The sequence below is a fragment of the Rhagoletis pomonella genome, unplaced genomic scaffold, assembly GCF_013731165.1.
Source record: "Rhagoletis pomonella isolate Grant_MI unplaced genomic scaffold, Rhpom_1.0 Rhpom_scaffold_00013, whole genome shotgun sequence".
NCBI classification, from domain to species: domain Eukaryota; kingdom Metazoa; phylum Arthropoda; class Insecta; order Diptera; family Tephritidae; genus Rhagoletis; species Rhagoletis pomonella.
Genome location: NW_023458567.1, coordinates 4201932 through 4223477, shown reverse-complemented (window position 1 = coordinate 4223477; position 21546 = coordinate 4201932). Strand labels below are relative to the sequence as shown.

The 21546-nt window shown below is 39.8% G+C and overlaps 2 protein-coding genes across 7 annotated transcripts in view; both read right to left on the bottom strand.

Moving 5' to 3' along the window:
- Positions 1–21546, bottom strand: part of LOC118748532 (phosphatidylinositol 4-kinase alpha) — a 50211-nt gene that overhangs the window by 26778 nt on the left and 1887 nt on the right. The gene's annotated exons all lie outside the window — the stretch shown is intronic.
- Positions 2877–21546, bottom strand: part of LOC118748531 — a 303574-nt gene continuing 284904 nt past the window's right edge. For all 6 annotated transcript variants that reach the window (XM_036483047.1, XM_036483046.1, XM_036483048.1 and 3 more), the window contains exons 5-10: positions 7404–8336; positions 5683–7251; positions 3773–5613; positions 3542–3701; positions 3291–3459; positions 2877–3212 (exon numbers count right to left, since the gene is read on the bottom strand). In XM_036483047.1, coding sequence (XP_036338940.1) covers positions 3005–3212; positions 3291–3459; positions 3542–3701; positions 3773–5613; positions 5683–7251; positions 7404–8336 — 4880 coding nt within the window. In that variant the 3' untranslated portion in view covers positions 2877–3004. The remainder of the gene's footprint in view (positions 3213–3290; positions 3460–3541; positions 3702–3772; positions 5614–5682; positions 7252–7403; positions 8337–21546) is intronic.

Sequence of the window (21546 nt, the reverse complement as noted above, 5' to 3'; positions counted from 1 at the left end):
ATCGGTAAACATTTTTTTACGTTGAAGCAAAGCTTTTTTTCAATGAATTATGTTGTAAAATTTTTACAAAAAAAATTTAATCTTAACCAAATAGTTTGTTTGCTGAGGAATTTTGAAAATTTTTAGTAGAAATATTTTTTTGTTTATAAGTTTGTAGAAATAGTTTATTTTTTGCTCAACAATTGAGAAAATTTTTTAGTCAACAAATTTTCCCATTCCTTTTAATTTCTCCTACTGCGACTGCTTTGCACCACCACTTTGTTTTCGTTTGTAATTTACTTAGTTTTTGCTGTAAAAATATTTTTTTTTGTTACTGTAATATTTTGTGCTTATTTGCTGCTTTTTTGATATTTGTTACTGCTACACATATTTTTTTCTCTGATTTTGAATTCTTGTTGTTTTGCTTTATTTTACTACGTCATTTAAATTTTGATTTTCAATTTATCGTTCGAAGACTTTTTTGCTTGCGTAAATTTGCAACAAAAGAAATGGAAAATATTAAAAATGGTATAGAATTATTTTTATGAAAAAATAAAAAAAGAGCTGAAAGTAGAATTCTGATACTTTAATTTGATAAAAAATTTTTTGCAAAAAATTTTTCATACAATTTTAAAGCTAATTCCGAATGCACTAATTTTGGAAGATTTTTTGGGAATTTTCAAAATTAAAAAAAAAATTTAACTAGTTTACAATTTGGAGAAAATTATAAAGTGAAATCTTTCAGAAATGCAGTACTATTTGAAGCCAATTTACAATCTTTAGCAATAAAATTTAAATAAACAAACAATGTACTAATCAATTTTGCTGATTTATTTTTAGGCTAACATTTTGTTATGAATAAAAAATCTTTATTTTTAAATAAATTTTCTATTTGTTTCCGACAAAAAAAACTAATCATTTTATTCAAAACGGTATGGTAAGTGTCGCATTGTTGTGTGTCGTCAACTTTAAACGGCTAAAAATATATTAAGGGGATTCGCACGGTACCATAAAATTCATATGTATTATGAATTTTTACAGCGGTAAAAACTATGTAGTTGTATGTGGTTTCCAGTTCTCGAAACATTCATTTAACCTTTTAAAGTTTATGACACACAACAGTAACACACGATGCCGTTGTGAATACCCCATTTGTTTAAGAGGTTCTAGAAAAGATGTAACAATTTTTAAGTTTTAAACATAAATATTTTCTGCAAAAAAATTTTAAAAATTTATTTTAATTTTTCAAAAAAAATATTGAAATTGCCAAGAAAATTTAAAATTATTTTATCTAAAATTTATAATATTGCTTCGGAAAATTTGAGCAATTGTTTGCGCAAACTGAAAATGACTTCTTTGGCGTTCTTTCAATTTTTAGGTATATATTTTTTCTAATATAAATTGCCCTTGAACTCAAAAGGATTTTTGTCGGTAAGCCTGTATGTAAATTGTTCTTTTCGAAGATGCATGTAATAGATTGTGTAAACTGAATATTATTCTTTTTGGCATTTTTTTTAGCTTAAAAGATTTTATTTTAAAAATTTGGATAATGAATTTGTTTTGGTTTATTACTTTTAATTTTATGCAAATTTCCAACTAAAGCATTTTCGAAAGCTAAATTTTGTATCAAAACATCGAGTTTGCAATGTGTAAACATGTATTTTCTTGAACGTAATAGTTTTTTGCATGGCATGTTTTTCATGCAACAAACAAAAAAAAAATGGTTCCCAATGTTTGAAAATATCTTACAATTGCAATAAATCTTTGTATGCCTGCAATAATATGCATTTACCAAATATAATAATTAATTCAAAAGCAGCAATAGTGAAAAAGCACAAAATAGCGAAACTTGTTTGCACAAGTTTATCAGCTATGCAGTTCAAGCATATACAAATAATTCTACAGTAGAATATTTTTGCAAAAAAATATTTTACAAAAACTTCAAACAAAATTTGCGTAAAAATTGCAGATTTTTGCAACAAATTAAAAAAAAATTGGCATTCACTCGATTTCTTGTAAATCTTGTTTTTTTTTTTACTTATTTTTGACTCTTGGTTTATTGTAATTTTTTCAAGTTTTGTAAATTCTTTAAACGCTCACTGCCTACAACTAAACTGACTATTTTGTGATAATTGAATTTTTTAGTTATCTTTTTTTTCCAAAAAGTATTATTTTCTTTTTCTTTTAGTACGCCGGGTCCCTTGTTTTTGTTGTTATAACTGCAGCTATTTCATTAGGTTATTTCTTACATGATACCTGGTGGCTACGCGCCATTTTCATTAAAATAGCTAAATATTTGTTTTGTATGCTCTGTGATTTACTGTTTTTTGGTTAAATTTAAAATTTTACTTCGCAGCGTCATTAATTTTCAATAATGCTACATTATAATTTTCACTTACTACTTTTTGTAGGATTTTTTGTTTTAGAAATGCATATTTTTTGCTGCTTACAATAATAGTTCAAGCATTGAATCTCGCACTCAGCGTCTCCAGTATAAGTTAATAAGGAAAAGTAATATTTTTTTTTTCTATAAATATTTTAAATATACGAGTACATACATATACGCTAGTCACTATATAATAACAAAAAAGCCGCGAGCAGTATACTGGCAAAAAAGCCACACATCGATTTAAGCTTACACATACAAAGGCGTAAATCAGAAATAGTAGTGGAAAATAAATGTAAAATATGTCACTTAAATAATTTCTCTTATAAATAATTAATGCAAATAAAAATTACTGCTGTAGAAGGCCCTAATGACTTTTCGCACTATTTAATTTCAATAGCGCATAGCATTGAAATCCCCATGTAGCACCCTATATGTATGCCATGCCTAAAATGTTTTGAACCTCAAATACAATACTATTTACTTGTTTTCTCTTTGTTTTTTTTTTAAAAACTTCAGTGATTTTTTTTGTTGCTAAACGCACTTAACCTCACTTGTAACTGCAGTGGTGGCGCGCTTTGCATTCACTTACTGTCCTTTTTCTCCTTGCGTGTTTTCATCACACTCATTGCAGCCCGCTTAGCCGTTCACGACAATGTAGTCCTGCTTGTTGGGCATCTTCAGCAGTCGCCTCGTGCGAAACTCATACGCGCGCCGACAGAACATCACCAGTTCGGGATTGGTGTTGTCAGGCACCGTGCGTATGCTATAACAACTGGATCGTTTCGGCACAATGGAGACTTCCTCTTCGATATCTTCTTCGGCAGCACGCAAGCGACGGCGATATCTGTATATAGAATATAATAAAAAAAAAGGTTATATTAGTCCGCCTCAAGCGCTGAGTGGCGCACTTTCGCCAGCTCACCTGCAATACTCGCTAAAAGTGAGCACATAGCACTTGTCCTCAATGCAAGCAACGGAGTTGTGATCGCGATGTCTGGACGCGTATACCTCGTCGGGACTGTCGTTGGGCTGGCGGCCCTGTTCGGTATGTTCGGGGCGGTAGTACCACAGCAAAGAGATCATCATTTCGCCTGCAATACAAAAAAAAAAAAATGTTAACGCGTTGGGTTCACGCCCAGCCCAAAATTTAGTTAAAATAGTTGATGAACTCACCATCCTCGGGGTTCTCCCAGATATGCGCCACTTTCGCCACATACGGCAAGTCATTGTCCTCGTTCGCTTTGAGCAGCACGCAGTCGCGCGTGCGTATTATGTCGCCCTCCGAGTGCCGCATGGCGGGATAACAGGTGCGAATGACCAGTGGATCGTCGCTCTGTAAGCATAGAAATACGTATTTGAAAAGAAAATTCATTTTACTACCCTCAACCAACACTCAGCACTTACATTCAAGAATACCGCGCCCTGGAATGGTTCACCCTCCCACGTCCACCCGTTATTCCATTTTGGCACCACATCGACGCGCGTCGCTGGCGGCAGTCGATCGTCCAATTCGAACGAGACCGTGGAATGTTTCACCTTCTGCCGCTTGCGGCTACCGAATTTGGAGCGTGAACGCGTGCGCTTGGCGCCGTGATGTGGCTGGCAAACAATGCGCGGCATCGGCGGCACTGGCGGCAAGAACACTTGTGCATTGGAATGTTTCTCGAGGGGCTGCGCATAGTGTTGCTGTTGCTGTTGCTGCTGTTCTGCTTTGTCGTATAACGTGCACGCTGACATCTCTTCGTCCGCTGCTTCTACTTCGAATTGTGCTTGTCGGTCGGCTAGTTCGAGCACCGCATCTTCAGCGCTGCATTTGTCATACTCATTGTTATTGGTTTCCAAACCGAGCTGTTCTGTCACAGCCATCTGCGCAGCAGGCGTGTCAAATTCGCTGGCTTGTTGTCTTACTTTCACGTTGGCTTTCTTCTTGCTTGCGCCCTGTTTTTTTGGCCTCTTCGCCTTAGCGGTTTTTCGCTTAGCCGGCGTACGCTTTGATTTGTTCGCGGATTTGCTGCTGGAACCGTAGCTGTTAACAATCCCTGTTAGCTCGACCTGCTCTGCTGCTGTGTACTGGGACAAATCCAAAGGTGTCTTGGACACTATTTCGTATGCTTCGGACGCAGATGCTGCTACTGCTGAGGTAGTTTTCGTGGCATACGCCACCGCAAGCGTGTATTCGACATCAGTAACTTCGCATGCAGCGCTGGATGCATCAGCGCTCTTGATAGGTTTCTTCGTTTCAGACTTTGAGCGTTTTTCAGCACTCGCTTTCTTCTCTTTCTTCGGCTTGCGCCCAGATGCCGACTTATCCATGGGTGGTTCCGTGTCAGTTGCATCACAGCTCGCGTACGTATTCAACGCGCCGCTGCAACGTGACGTTTCAGGTTCTGAGAAGTAACCACGCGCCACCGAGTCGATTGTTTCGAGCAGGTGCAGTGGTATACAGGTTTTACGTGGCACCTTGCCACGTTTGGGCGAAGGTTTAGGTGTAATCCTGAGTGTGCTCATGCTGCTACTGCTATTGCTATTACTGTTGCTATTGCTGTTACTATTGCTGTTGCAGTTACCGCTGCTGCTGCTGCTGAGACTACTGCTCTCCGACAGCAGCATGCGCAAGCTTGGCATTTCCGGCTGTGTTACTTCGCTGAATTCGCTTTCGGTCTGGTCTGGTTCGTCCACCAAGTCGACGATCTCCTCAACGCTCGGCTCGATTTCCTCCTGTTTTATGCCTCTTGCGACCATCGATTTCTTCAGCAACTTCCTGCGTTGCATGCGCTCTTGCTTGGCTGCCGCGCGTCGCTTCTCCAACAATTCCTGCTTGCGGCGCTCCAGCGCTTGTAGCTTCTTCTTGCGCAGCTTCAGCTGCTTCTTCTGTTGATCGGTGAGCACTAGCTGACGTCGTCGTATCGTACCGCCGACGCTGCCTACCTTGCCCGCTTGTCGTATTTGTAGCTTGCTATAGCGACCCCGTTTGTCCAGCTTGCGCCCGCTGAGGCACAAGTAAGTGCGTGGTTCGGTTTGTTTGATGAGACTTTTGTAGCCATTTGGAGACGATTTCTTGCACTGTTGCTGAATCTTGGGTAGGTTAAGTATCTTAAGGCGTGACTTTTGGCCACTGCCGCCCGATGTGGATGTGGTCGGGCTGTGGCAGAGATCGAGCACATCGTCGTCTGAGGTCGTGGAGAGGTCAATGTCGCATTGTATAATTGGTGGCTGCTGCCAGCTGGGCAAGAGGCGCATGCGACCTGTGGAGGTAGGTGAGGAAATGGAAGCTTTGAAAATGACTAAGTTTGAAAAGTGAAAATTCGACTTACCTAACGGTTTTAGTGTCGCATTAGCAGCGGCATCATTTACGACAGCCGCCACTTCTTCGCAGGCCGACGTTAGAGGCTCTGCTTTAATAAGCTTCAACTCGGCTTTCTCGCCGTCCCTGTCATGACTGTAGCTGGATTCTTGCTGTTGTTGCAGCTGCAACACTGCGCTCAGCAGCGGCTCTTCGTCTTCCAGCTTAATTTTTTCCGCCTTTATTTCCGTCTTAATCAGAAAGGGCGTCTGCAGTGGCGACTGTAATACTGCCGTGCCCGTCATCCCTGGAAAGCACTCGCTTAGCGTCGCTGGCACTTGTGGTGAAGGACTGGGTGTGATGGCAGCCAACAGCTGCTCAGGCTGCAACACAGTCAACTGTGCCTGCGCCTGCTGCTGCTGCTGTTTTTGCTGCTGAGTTTGTTGAGCTTGCAGCTGCTGCTGCTGTTGGGACTGCTTCACCACACTTGACTGCTGTGGCAGTGTACGCACTTGTATTAATGGCGTCGATGGCACCTGCGAACTGCTCTGCGTCTGCGCTGCCACGCTAGCGGCCGCACCTGCGTACACCATTTCACGCGCCATCGTTTTGCCAATGCGCGCCTTGCGTCCTACGAACGGCAGCGCGGCAGAGTTGGCTGTGCTGCTGGTGGAGTTAGCACTGACGCTACCACCGTTGCGATTACCGCCGTTGGTTGTTGCTGCCGAGGTCGGCGTTGAGGGCGGTGGTGTCACCGTCGCGGCTGTTGTCAAGTCGTAGGCTTCTAGTATTGGCTGTGCTGCGTTCGTTCGATTGCCGATGGCGGCAAATCGCGCTATTGGTCGTTGTCGACTACTCTCGTCCTCCATCAACTTATTATCTCTTTTTTTGCCGCATTCAAAGTGCAGCTTCGCGTTAGCCTCTTCAATTGTCGCCGGCAGCGACGCCGACGACAACTCGTGTTCGGTAAGGGTGTCTAACAACTTTTCGTCGTTGGTGGTGTAGCTCTCGGGCGGTGTCGGCGGCTGCACTACGCTCTCCTCGTACTGGCTTTTGTTATCCGAGTCTTCTAGCTTCAGCTCGGATTTCACCGCCTGCAGCAGATCTAAATGCTGCTGCGACTGTTGCTTGCCAAAGAGCAGCAGCTCGTCGATTTGGGTTGGCGTAGTTGCCGTGGCCGTGAGCGCTACAGCTGTTGCTGTTATTGGCGCGCTAGTGATTGTTGCTGTTGTTGTCAATGTTGTCGTCGTCGTCGTCGATTTTTTAACTGGGCCTCTACTGGTAGTCAATGAATTGTTCATCGAGCTGCTGCTGTTGTGCTGGCTGTTCGTCGTAATCGAACTCTTGTTGTTGTCGCTGCTGCTGTTGATTTCCCTGCTGCTGCTGTTGTTGTTGTTGCTGCCATTCATCAGCATATTGCTGCTGTTGTTGCTCAAATGACTCATCGCTGAACAGCTGTTGCTGTTGCTGTTGTTGCTGAACGAGCTGCTGTTGCCGATGCTGTTGCTGTTGCTGACGTTGTTGCTACCAATATGAGGCCCAGTATGGACGTTTTTTGGACACGATTGTTGCATGGGACACGGACACTGTGGTGGATATTCTGTATAGAGATGGAAGAGAGAAAATGAGTGCTTAGGTGAGTAAGAGTTTTGAGTCTAGAAAATTCAAAAACCAATGATTTTTGAGCCCCTAACCCTATTTACCCCAGTTATGTACTACTACCACTCAGGTGAGAACCATACTTTTCCTTACCCATATACGGTCCCTGTATGCTGCGCGTATAACACTGACCCGCCGCGCTGCCGCCCGGACTATAGCCAGTGTAGTAGCCCGGAGGACCTGGATAGTGCTCGAGGTGTTGTGCGTGTGCTGCCGGTCCAGCCGGCACGAGCTGTGTTCCGGGGGGCGGTGCTGTTGGTGGTGGTCCCTGTATGGACGTTGGTGGTGGCGGCGGTCCAGTCGCTTGGCCAGCACCACCAGACGCCGTCGGCGGTGGTGGTGGCGGTCCCTGTTCGTACAATTCGGCCGGTGGCGGCGCCGGATGACCAGGTTGATAGTAAGGGTAGCGTCGGTATGTAGAGGGTGGTGGTGGGGGCGGTCCCGCGCTCTGATAAACTTTGGTCGAAAAGTAGGGCTGATAGGCGGGCGGCGAATAGCAAACCGCTTCCACCGGATATGGTGTACAATAGTTGGCCGGATACGCTGTCGAGTAGTGCATCTGTGCATGCATCGAGCGTGGATATGGTGAACTTTGATGTGCGGCGGCGGCCGCAGCAGCAGCAGCTGCGGCAGCAGCGGCGGCAGCTTGCTGATGAAGCTGTTGTTGATGCTGCTGTTGCTGCTGCACCTGCTGGTGCTGTGTGGTGGTTGGCGCGCCGCTATGTGCGACCGGCGGATAGCGGAAAGGTGTCAAGTCGCCGCCAGTGATGAGAACATCACTGTCTGCGCTGTTATCTGCGGCGGTGGCCGACGATGGTGGCTGTTGTTGGGCCGCGGCTGCGAGCTCCGGATCGGAGCTAAGCGGCGCAGGTATTTGTTGTGACTTCTTAATGGATGAGCCAGCGGCGGCGGAAGCGGAGACAGCACCTGCAGCCAAAAGTGGCACATTAGGAGGCGGCGGTGGTGCGGCGGCTAAGGGCGGTAGAACGTGTGGTGAGATCAATGGACCGGCAGGTTGGTAATAGCCTGGAAAGAAACAAGAATATGTAGCAAAGTTAATAAAGGAATCAGAAAAATTTAAAGGAAATCAAGGAAAGAAAAAAGCTACATAAATCTAAAGAAGCTGCTTAAAGCGTATGCTGACATTTCTTAAATAAAAATCTGACTTGCGTGAAAAACAGACCAAAAGGATCTGCCGAGTTCTTGGCCAGCATGTACGAGTCTAATTTATAGCCGTTAATCTGCAAAATATGGCCATGAGCTTGTGCGCCGTGCTTTGGAAAATATTGTCGCCGATCGATTGTCCGTTACGTTGCGCAGCTAGCGGTCGCATTTACAAACATGTACACATGCATACATACATATGTATGTAAATATATTTATATATTCACTTGCCGCTGTTTTTCTTTTAAAATACAGTGTGCGCTTTCGAAAGCAAGACGCAGAGCGAGAAAATGTGAGGAGAAAGAAAAAAACCAAAACGTCTATTTATCGAGTATTTGATCTGTTCACAGTTGCAGTGGCTGCAATTGTTTTTGTACTTCTTTTAAATGTTTTTTTTTGCCTGCCTATATTGTTGTTAAACTTGTTTGGTTGTTACTGTTGCTGTATTGTCGTTAAGAAAGCAAACAGCGCCTTACGTAAATCCCGCCATTACGTTGCTGTTGGCTTCGCTGCTGCAGCTGCAGCTCCTATTGACAGCGTGCGCGCTTCCATTGGCCATTGCAGCTAGTCGTAAGTGTTATTCGGTTAGTTGATCGGACGATCGGCAAAAGGAGTGATTTTCGTATACCCGTAGCTGTGACGGTTGATTTTGTTGCTAGCTGTTGTTGTTTTTTTGTTTTTACTTTTCCTACAACTGCACACAGTTGACAGCACAGCCACAGAAACAGCCGATCGGCAACAATGTTGCAGCGCACAAGCGACAACAAGCAATAGCAACAACAACAATCATAAAGGTAAAGCGCCTAACAAAGCTATAAATTTAAATGTGAAAATTTCCTGGTTGAGTTTTTTTCTTTAATTTTTTCCACTTCATGTGGCTTTTCGCCGTTTTACTTGCTGTAACTTGCGGTTAGATGACTTTTTTTTTAGTGTGGAAATTTGACATTTTGACTTTTTAGTCGTTAAGCGACAAAAGGTCAGCGAGCGAGGCATTTGACAAGCATAAAGTGGGAAAATCAATTGCGACTTGTGAATAAGCGCACAAAGTAAGTAAATGAGGAACAGCAATCGATTTATTAAATTAAAGTAAATCATACTATTTATGTATAAGTATTTGAAAGTCTATAGTAACGATGCGTAATTAAATGTTGTCACAAATGTCTTTTGAATTTTTAATTTCGAGTGGCTTAAGCACTGAGATTGTTTGTTGTCCTGCTTGAAGTAGTGCTGGGCAACTTTATCTTGCTGAAAAACTTGCTCGTAGCTACTTTGGAAGTTGCACCTGCAATGGAGTGATTATAATCGATAAATCGGCTGAGTACATTATTCAATCAAGTGTATTAAATTGGGTTTGGGCAAGGGTAGACATTCGGTCTGTTCGATGAGTGCACTAAAAGTGTAGATAAGCGTAGAGCAGAACAGTATTCTGATATTTTGCACAAGAAACGCTGGCAGCCATTCGCGCGGGAATAGGAAAGCCAAAAATGCCCGGCATTGGTTTAGTGCAAGAAAACTCTTCTTTTTTTTACACTTGGACGTTCTGATTTGTCTCCTTTAATTATTAGGTTACGCCTTAGCCCAGCCCTACCACAGAGGACTTGCATAGACTCAATGATCTTTGTGGCAGCACATGAAGGTCTTTTAGAAGTATTTCTGTAAATTTTCATATAAAATTTGGCTCTCGTTCTTCGTTTTTGCGAAGTGATGAAAATAACACTTTTTCACCGCATTTATTTCGGTGTTAATTTTATACTTTTTACTTCTCTTCACGATAACGCAGAACGGGAATTGACCCTCTGGTTAAAAATCGACTATTCGGCTATTTGGTGAGTCGACTAGTCGATTAGCAACTTTTTTTTTTGGTTGATAGTCGAATAGTAATTATTGATTAACCGCTAGATTTCGACTAACTGTTCACTTTCGACTAACAGCTCACTATCGAGTACTCTGAAAATCGACTAACCGAAATTATTCGATTAAATTAATTTTAAATTATTATTGTTTTTACCATAAATGTATTTTTATTAGCGCGGTTGGGGGGTTTTCCATGAGCATAAGTATTAAAAAAAAAATTAAAAAATGTTTACTAAAAGAAACTAACGAAAAATTGAAAATGAATGGATAGTCGGCTCGTTTTTTGTGAACGGTTAGTTGAAAAAGTCGAAAGCAAACGGTGTGAATTGAGTGAAAACGATTATTTTTTTAAACAACTTTTGCTATTCGACTATTCGACTAACCGATTAGTCGACTAGTCGACTAACAAGAGCTCTAGTTACATGGCCTATTCTTTGTAAAAATTCTAAGTGACTATTGTTAGGGAATACGTATATATATGCCCGGCTGCTTGTAACCCAAACAAGCCGTAACTTGCTATTTGCATTAGCGATTGTTCATCTCCTGCGATAGATCTCCGGAGAAGAATCGCTTGTGGAGACCACTCATCACATTCGCAGGCGATACATAGCAGGCGATTAACTGTCAAATAGTTAGTTTCACAGCTTGTTTTAACTTTGAACTTAACTTTTGATGAAGTTGTGTTTTTCTATAATATATCGTCGCCCGTATGCCAGAAACATAAATGTGTAAAAATTAAAATTTTGGGAAATCAAGTTTGAAACGTTTTCTTTACGAGGTTTAACTCTACATTTATGCAATTGATTTTGTAAAATATGTGATTTCCATGTATGCATGGTGTTCTGGCTTTTGGTATAACATAGAACATCCAAAGGTTAATCAAGTCAACACAATAACTCAAAACTAATAACTTTGCGCATTCATACTTCTGGCATGAGGATGACGACACATGCTCAAAACAACATGGAGTAAGCTATTTTTTATGAATACAGTAGTTTTCGTAAGCACTTTTTGAAATTAAACCTTCTGCGATGAAATGCCCAAGTACAAAAAATTATCTGCGATGAGCATTTCGCTCGCGATTAAACTGACAGATCTCCTGCGATGGCTATACGCTAATGGAGACAGCAAGTAATGCCAGAAGAGAATTGCTTATCGAACTGATGAGCCCAAAAAAGGTATTCTCAGTTAAATTAATTAAAGCAAATGGACATAAACATATGTAAATCGCCAATCAGCTGATATTCTTGTAGTGACCTGATTGACCAATAAATGACTTCGCGTATTTTGGAGGCCCGTTGTTAAAAAAAAGTAATAAACAAAGTACCAATAAGGTGTTTTTTATGAACCGCGTTGTCAGTTTTGCTCGTGACTATTTACATATCAACAACAAACAACGCCATTTATATAATTGAACAAAACATTAGCTGTCAACGACCCCGTTTGATGAGCTAATAATCAATTGACATTTTAATTTACACACTCATTATCTACAGCAACTATAAAATAGCCCACTTAGAAAACATCAGCGGGCGTAGTAAGCGTAAGCTAAACCCAACTCTACCACATTTTCGTGTTAAACGACAATGAATCGTCGTGACAACTGCCATTTTCAGTTCATATACATACGAGACAAGTGTGACATGTCAAAATACACCTTTAATGACAGCTTATTGTAAACAGTACACCCATTGTGACTGGAAAAAAGGAGGAAAACGAAACACACGTAAGCAAAAATGTATGCAAATAATAAAAGTCTTCATACACTGACGAACTCATTCATTTATGCATCACTCTCCTGTAATTATAAATTTATATCCTGTCACTTGCCGTTCTCGTTTGTGCTGCGGTGTGTTTTTATTTTCATTTGTTTTTCCTATACTCGCCTCCCCAAACACAAATGCACGCGCGCAAATCGAGCTTTAATTTCGTGCATTATTCACACGCTGTCGGCATTTCAGGCTTGGGTTTGTTTCTCTACTTATTCAACACCCACCCAATATCATTCATCACTCATTGGGCCGCACTGTCCGACAGTTTATGCCAAAGTAGGGTCCCCATATGTACATATGTATGAGTGACAATGATCCCTAACAAGTGTTTGTAGGTAACAATGAAGCTAATCAATCGGTGTGTCTGTCAATCAATACCGCGAATAAATTTCAAATGGAATAAGAGTACTATGTGTGTGAAATATCTAGTAGGTACTTAAGGAGAATGATCACTGCGGAGTGTGAGTGCGCGTATATTGTGACACATCACGAAGTTCGTGATTCCGCATAATCTACTAAAGTACAACAGCTGCATTGTAAGTTGAAGTTTATTAAATATGCGCGTACTTGATATACATAAATGCGTTTACATATGTGGGTTGCTAAGTGAGGGAAGAGGGAATGTCAGCTGGAACATAGAACTGCAAAGGTACGTACAGTCCGCGACAAAAGCATAGCACATCAACATTTTATTTTTTTTTACATTTTTTAAGGTCACTATTTTTCATAAAAGTGTAGTTCAATATGTAATTAAAGCCATATACTTACATTCAAATTTCAAACTATACAAAAACTAGAAAAATTTCACAAACTTTTCATTCCAATCCCAGGTTTTTAATTTGAATTTCTAGAAAAATGTTTGGTATACAGTTTTATAGCTTACTAAATTTTAGCAGAATAAATTGCAACTCTGAAGTTGCTAAAAAGTCTCGTGGATTTTTCATAATTTTCTTCTGCGATTTCACGCGCTTTCTTTCGTATAAAAAAAGTTTTTACCATGCTTTATATGGAAGAGAAAGCACAACACCTTCAACGAAAAACATTCACCAAAATCATCGCGAATTGTGTACCACTTCAAACTTGCACTATTTTATACGTAATGCTGCATATCCGAAAGTTTTCTAAAAATTCTGATACAAAGATTTAAATTTTTATGAATTTTTTTTAAAGATTTGTTGAATTTTTAAAAATTCTAAAGTTTGAAATTTTAATTTGTTTAGTTTTTGTTGTAGAATTAACTACATATATTTTTATAAAAGAACATTAAACTGTCGAAACTCACAATTATATTGTGAATGCTATTTTCGTGAACACTGTTGTATATGGAACATATTTAGTTTGGTACAATTTAAGGCTATTAAAATAAATATGTAGAATTCGCCAAATATTAAAAAGTGTTAAATATTTTTTATTTTTTTTGCTTCAAAATTTTGTCAAGCGTCTCCTTCTCATGACCAACTAAAGTGAGATGACTTGGGTGTGGGACAGTCATTAGAATAAAGCGAAATGGCATATTAACGAATACTGCCGAGAAATAGTGAAGAAAAGGTTTATGCAGATCAGTAATATTTATTTATGCGCAATGTATAAGGGAATAAGTGAAGTAACATAAAATACAATTTGTTGAGAAATTCAGCAGCTTCAGGTCATAGAAATGTAAGCAATTTCACGTTTGTACATACGTATGGATTAACATTTTTAGGGAATTTGTATTAAACATTAATCTACAACAGTAAACAGTTAAATGTGAACATAGGATAAGCTTCGATTTGTTTGTGGAGGGAGTATGAATACGGTATAAAATATAAAAAAAAAAACGCGCCCAATGAGCCATAAAATGAGGAATATCACAATTGGTGAGGTGTGACAAGTGATGTGAAAGGCAGATAATAAAAAAAAACAGCAGCATGTAAAAACAATTGAATTGAAAGAACGAAACAAAAAACAAAGAAAGTCAATAAGCAGCTGCCAACATTTCTGGTAAACCTAACCAAATGAGTTTGTACGTGTATGTAGCGGAAGTCACCAAACAATTTAGCAATTTAGGCTTAAATTGTTTGTCGACATGAGCGCAATATGAACGCCTTATGAATCAGAAACCAACCCCCCAAGTCCGAAGCAAAAGGCAAGCCGGTGGCAGCACATTTGTACCCGACCCGCCTGCCGCAAGGCTATATAGTGGGCGGCAATGCCATGCCAAAATAAATAAAGGTTATTTTGGTTAGCTCACGCGTGCTCGCTTGAATGTGAAAACAAATCTGCTGCCATCAAGGTGTAGGTAATTGGAATGTGTTAACAATAAAAATCACAACATGCTTAAATGGCAATAAAATTGTGGTTGCCCAATGTCACCGCAGAAGTCGTTACTCACACGCTCTCTTTCCCGCACGCATTCACGCTGTGTTGATTTTCTCGCATAAGCGCACTTCCTGTTTCCGTTAAAAAGCTACTACAGCCAGTACATGGCCATTGTTGGCTATGACAGGATTGTTGGTTGGCAAGGTCTTTGACACAAACGGTGATTGAATGTTTGATTTGTTGTTTGTATGTCCTAGCAATCGTATGTAGTTGTCAGATTATTGACATTGCATCTCTAATTCTTCTTCGCCATTTGCTGGCAGATGGGTAAACTATAAAAATGCGGAAGCCAAAAAGAAATATGAAATAACTGAAGCCAACGCATAAGGAAGTATAAATGTTTGGTATGTCTGGCATATGCGCTTATTGGTGCATGTGTGTGTGTCGCGGATTCCAGACATGCCTGCGTCTGGAATTATAATTGCCTTACCAACGCTCGTTGTTAAATGGCTTCATTATAACAAAATGGCACATAAGCACGCCCAGCACATTAAAATATTTAACGAAAGGTGTTAAGTAATTTGAACTGCGTGATGAATGAAATTTGTTGGCAGCACAAATCAACGGAGGTGACCGTGCGATAATAAAATATTTATTGAGGAAAAAGCGCATATACATACAAGATGAAGTGCTTTGGCATTTAAGTGCATAAAAATTGACAGGAGTGTTCTCTCGTATTCTTCAGACAAAAATATGCAGCAGCATCACAGAATTGCAAAAACATGCAACTTTCGAAACAGCTGGTCACTTTCACAGTTGCCACAGGTGGTTCATTTGGTAATTTATTTTCTGCTTCCCCTCAAAATTAGATGTCATTTTGCTCTCTCAAATTCCGCTACATTGTAGTTTTCTAAAATTTTGGATAAATTTGAATACGAGAACACCCCTAACGTGATTGATTAGCAGCGAACAGCTGTTCTATAGTACCACAGAAGTAAATTAAGCGCAAGCACATAAACAAGAACAAAAGAAAAATCGCTTTCAACTTAAAACATTTTTGATTATCCATTGCTCTAAAGTGAAATGGTGCATTTTCATCACAAGTACTTATAAAACAAAAGTGAAAAGCGTGTTTGAATTCAATTCAAACTTTGTTTACCTTTCAGAAGTGGCATATCTACGATAAGCGAAGGACAACCACTTGAAGGTAACGTGCAAAATTAATATAATTTACACTTTTATGGCGTGAAAGCGCAAACATTTACATAGTGTGATGATTACGCAGAATTGAAATATGAAGAGGTGTGAGAAATGTAAGAGTCACGAAGGAGGTGATGAAAAGCACATAATTTAAATGAATAAATCACACATAATTATCACCAGCTACAACAACGTAATGCAAGCCAGCGACAGCGAAAAGTACATAATTGAGTTATTGCCAGTAAGCAGTAAAGTGTATCCAGTAAAAGGGGCTATTATGGAGGTAAGGAAATTTGCCAAACGCAGATGTGTAGCACTTTGATGTATTAAGACAACAACAAATCTAAAAAAAAATCGTAGAATAAAACCAAAATCAGCTGTCTAGCGTGTCGCGCACAACCATTTTGCCAGAACAAAAACAAACCGGCATATTTTTACCAAACACTTGCAGTAATGCATACCAAGTAGATTTGTATGCAGTAAGCGCTTTGAGAACGCAGCTGACAACATGCCAAACGCATGCGGCGCAAATGTGGAGACCCGGCGTGAAATGGAATGTGGTTGCAATGGAATTTCTATATACTTAATAAAAATAAATAAAATGAAGCGACTCCAGGTGTGAGCATGGACAAAGTGTGACCAAGTGCTGACGCACGTGAAACGCTGATGTTGAGAGTGTTTATCGATACTCCATCGATTAACTGGTTCCATACTTACTTGGGACGGGAAAAACGCTAAACTAGATAAATTATGTAGATAAATCATAACTATTTTTCACCATGGCAGATTTTTCAGGCGTTGCGGCTTGAGACGCCCAAGCTCTAATATTAGACTTATTGCTGGATAGCCTGAAAAGCGTTGAACGCCAGAAAATCTTGGGGAGGAGTTGTACTCTGCCTGCCATCACTAAATTGGTGCGTCAAGCGCCAAGGAACTGTCAAAAATTCACATGCCTATACAATTTGTATGAACCATCCCACAATAACGCAGCGCCAGCGGCGCTCCGGCTGGATCCAGAAGACGGTAAGAAAAAGACAAAAAGTGAAAGAGGAAACACGAATGAACACAAGCGGAAATGATACAATATCAAAAATTAACGGCATAAGCTTTTGCTACACCAATTATGTATAACCAAACTGAAGGCGAAAGTAACGTTGGATAAAACCGGTTCATAAAACATCATTCCAGTTGGGTACCCTACATCACGGCGCATTTTTCGCCGCCAACTAAATTCAATCTTGAGTGTATGTGAAATTGACGGCGCAAATGAATAAATGAATGACTGAGTAAATGATTGATTGCCGGCGCACCGTTTTGTTGACAACGGCAGCGGCGACACCTAATACTACTCGATTGGTAGCGCGGAGCGCATTTTGTCGCACGTTTACTTTATGCACGAATCGACGCCCTGATATTTAGCGCGCGTTACTTGACTACACAAAATGCGACGATAGCAAGTTGTTAGTGCAAATGCAAGTGTGTGAATATTTTTCGCACAAATTGTGCGCATAATTAGTTGATGAACTACGACGCGCCGAACGCGTCAAAATCGTTACGAGAATGACATATGCATTGGTAAAATGGTTTGGATGTGTGCCACATGCATAAGTTTAATTGCATTTATGAGTAATAGTCGCGCGTCGTGTGGCTCACACCACGAGTGCTTTGACTTTCGCGAACTTTTATAGAGGTTGATTAGATGCGCTATGGAATGTATTGTGCACGGCAGCAGCATGTGAGTGAACGGAATTATGAAAGAAATTATCACAAGTATGTATTTTTTAACAATAAGTCAAATACATATGCAACATTAAACCTACGATGAAATTGCTTGCCACGATTTTCTTCTCGATTTGACATTAAGTCCATCATATTAAAACTTTAGGCCGTGCCCATTGGGCGAACTTCGATTTTCATAAAATAATTCAGATTTCTTATCACCTGAACGTTTTAAAATTCCCATGTTTTCTTAAAGAAGTTAAGTATTTTTCAATTATCGCTAATTATATCACTCGCTCACTTGGCCTTCAATCACAAAAATTATAATTTTAGTTTCAAAGTAAATTGGCAGTTTCAGCTTATTTAAGCTTATTTCTTTGTAAATGTTTACATACTCACTCACGCTTCAAAGTCGGTGAATAATGAATGCCACATTTAACGCATTCAACGGACCATCAACACAAGCACATGTTATTTCACGCACACATTCATTCACACATATCATACACAATTTTATCATCATCACCATCAGCCACATCAACGCAGCCATTATCAATGTCATCAGCGCATAAATAATTAAACGCTGCAACGTGTCACAACATATCGTAAGGCAACGTTGCGCGTTCTCAGTCGAGAACGTCGAGGAATTTTGAAGTGTTATAATTACGAGGAGCAAATGCAAAGCGCGCACGCATTCACTCAAACGCACGTAATCGCGAGTACACACTAGTACAGCAGTGCAAATACGCAATGGACACGTAAAAAGTGCTAATAATGAATGCCGCCGCGGCTGTCAGTGTCATAAACAGCAACACCACCAACAATGCCGCCAACTAATGCCTTTGATTATGATAACGATAATTATGTTTGAAATGATGTTGCCCACCGTATTGCTGCTAATGTTTATGCTGACGCTGATGTCAAGCCCGTGAATGTCGACATACGCGTTGCATGTGAATACGGCTTTGTAAATAGTCAGTAAAAATTAAAAAAAAAGCTAAAGAAGTAGAGGGAAGGCTAAGTAGCTGCTGAAAAGTCGGGTAAGGCGGAGTGTTGGTGGCGGGGGTTGCTGCTATTCGTAGTGGTTGACTGTTGTCTGTTCATGTGCGAAAAGTTGATGGTGCGTTGCAGCCAAAACAGTGCGCTTGAGTGTTAACTGAGCTGTAGCGCGCATCATAAGTTCTGCGTAATTAACCGCTCTTGTATTGCCAACAGCAAATGACGCGCTCAGAAGCGTATGCAGCGAGTGCTTGCTTGCGGGCGTGAGGGTGGCAGTTATAAGTATAGATCGCAGCATAGTGAAATGTAATTAAAACGCATGATGAGTGTGGACGCGTAATGAGTTGTAGCGGCTGTAAATTTATACTATTTCCATACATACATATGTAGTAGATGACGAGCTAGGAAATGTATGCCTTTGCTTGATTGTGAACTTGGCTAATGTCAAGCGTGAAATGACTAAATCAGCGTAAGTCAGGGCTGGCTGAGTAGCTAACCAACTCGCAAGCGGCAGATACACCAGCACCAGCACGCAATCACTCATGCTCTGTAATTTATTTGGCAATAAAATAAAATTGGTTTAGGATTTTCGGAGTGACTTCACTTTATTTCGCAGTCAAAAACACTTTGAGGTTATCACTTTACTTTTGATTGACATTTATTTATGTAACCAAATGTGATGCGCCCCATTGACACCAGTTATCTTACGTTGAACGATTATAGGGCCTAAAAGTGTGGCCATTAACCTAAAATTTAGTACATTTTTGCTCAAGTAGCATCTCTGCTGTTACTTTCAATCACTTTAAAAGGCATTTAATCATGCTCAAGTGTGGCAATCGTCGCAGGAAATTGCGTTCCTTCACTTTGTGAGTGTAACGAAAATCCATTTTAAATGCAAAATATGTGCCAAATTTACTTACATTTCATGAACAGCGAAGAAGTAAGGCAGAAAATAAAGTAATGGAATTTGGGCCAAATTTGTAATGAAAAAATAAAATAGATGCGAGATGATTTACAAAAATATCACTTTCTACACATAGATTAGACTTTTGATTTTCGGATTTTTCATGAATAATGAATGCCATTATTTTGAAAAAAAAAATCTTAATGAAGATACATAAAGAGGGAGGGGCTCACTGAGACATTAACACTAGAAAGGCGGCCGGGGTTTTTTGACCCATTTTCATTTTGACTGCCAATACTCCTTTTGTTAGTTATTTTTCTACATTGGTATTTTGTGACCTTTATTAAAAATGCATTAAATTTAATTTAAAAGCATTCCTATTTTAATTGATGCGTTTCAAACCCACCTAGTGTTAATGGGCACATTTTGATAACCGAGGTTTTTTTAATAAAGTAAAAAACTTGAAAGTAAAAATTAATTTTTTAGTGCCTAATTAAATGTTAATTTCAAATTATAAGTTTTTTATTACTAAAATAATTTTAAAAGAGTTGGGTAAAATTTTCCCGTCCCCATCTCGATTTTTCAGTCTTTCTAGTGTTAATTAAACTGCGCATTGTGTTACCACATTGGAAATATCTCGATTCCAAAATAAAAACAAACCGATGAGAAAAATCAGTGTTCTTTTTTTTTTTTAAATAACACACTATTACGGGAAAAAGGGCACATTTTCTACCCGTTCAAGGTTTGTCAAAAAACGAGGATATGTTTGTCTGTACATTATGGAGGGTCATTTCTTTTTACTATGCGCATATAGCATAGGAGGATTCTACGTATAATTCTAAGTAAATTTGCCGAAGAAACCATGGGTCTAAAATCAATTTGGAGTTTGCCAAATTGCGAAAATAATTTTCGAAGGAAATGTGAAAATTTTCACTGTTGCGCCTTCTGGTGCAAGTTTTAAGAAAAAGATAAGTGCAGAAATAGATTTCTCATACCAAAAAAAGCCCTTGTAGATGTTTTTATGCAAAATTTAAGCACTTTACGACAATACTGGAAAATGATAAGAAACCTATTTTCGCAATTTGGCAAACTCCAAATTGATTTAGACCCATGGTTTCTTCGGCAAATTTTCTTATAATTACACGCAAAATTCTTCTGTGATATAGGCTCATAGTAGAAAAAATCTCCCATACAAATTGACCCGCCCTAATGTACATATGCAAAAACATGTCGCCACCTAAAGGTGAAAACGTGCCAAGTCCAATTTTATTTTTTTTTAATTTATGTAGGTCTAGATGCAGAATGACAGACAATACGAACTACATCGATTTTTCGTCTCTCCTGAATAATTTCAAAAAATGGACTTGACACCTTTTCACCTATAGGTAACGATGTACTTTTAAAGGGTTGAGTCTACGAAGAAACGAAAATATGTACCAGTAATTTGTGAAATACATATTTTCTTTATATTTCATCAGCGCTGGTCCAGAAGATTTATATACAAGCACACTCACTCTCGAACTTAAGTGTGCAAAATGCAGGTCACACAGTGAGACAAAAGGCAAAACAAAATGCCATTAATTCAAGATTTACCAACAACAACAACAACGTGCTGCAAACAAACGAACGTAAACAACAACATCGCAACATATTCAACCCAGATCAGTAGCAACTCATCAGTACCTGCAATCAGCAACAGCAGCGACAACGACTATGAAATCAGAGCAGTCCAATCGCTGCAGGTGCAACGGGTAACTGGTCAACAACGGTATAAGAGGAGTTAAATAAGTTTTAAGTATGCATGTGGTTGCAGTTGTGTGTGTAGAATGATTGTGCGTAGGCAACAGCATTTATCTCGAATTCTGGCATCAACGTCACCACCCAAGTGATGACTACTTTTGTTTTTGCCACGCAGGGGTTCCGTCTCGCCTAAATATGTATGGCATACGCAGTGGTGTACCGCAAGTGACAACAAAAAAGGAAAAACAGCAAGCAATGTATGTATGCAAAATAGTCCAGCCAGTCAGCCATTCATGAAGTTATCAGCAAGTTGCAAAGCTGTGCGGCGATTGCTGCTTGTTGGTCACATATTGCCAAATGCCTCTGAGCAGGCAAATCCTGCGTTGCTAAAAATCGTTAAAAGCATAAGAGGTATACAAATATGTACATATGTATGCAAGTATGTGGATTCCCCTTTGCTTTTCCCCATTGCTTCCCTCATGTTGGCAAAACATTCTAGCCAATTCATCATTTTGTCAGCGTGACAAACTCAACAATTGACAATTTTTCAAGCTGCCAACGCTATAGAGTTGCTGAGTTGTCGTTC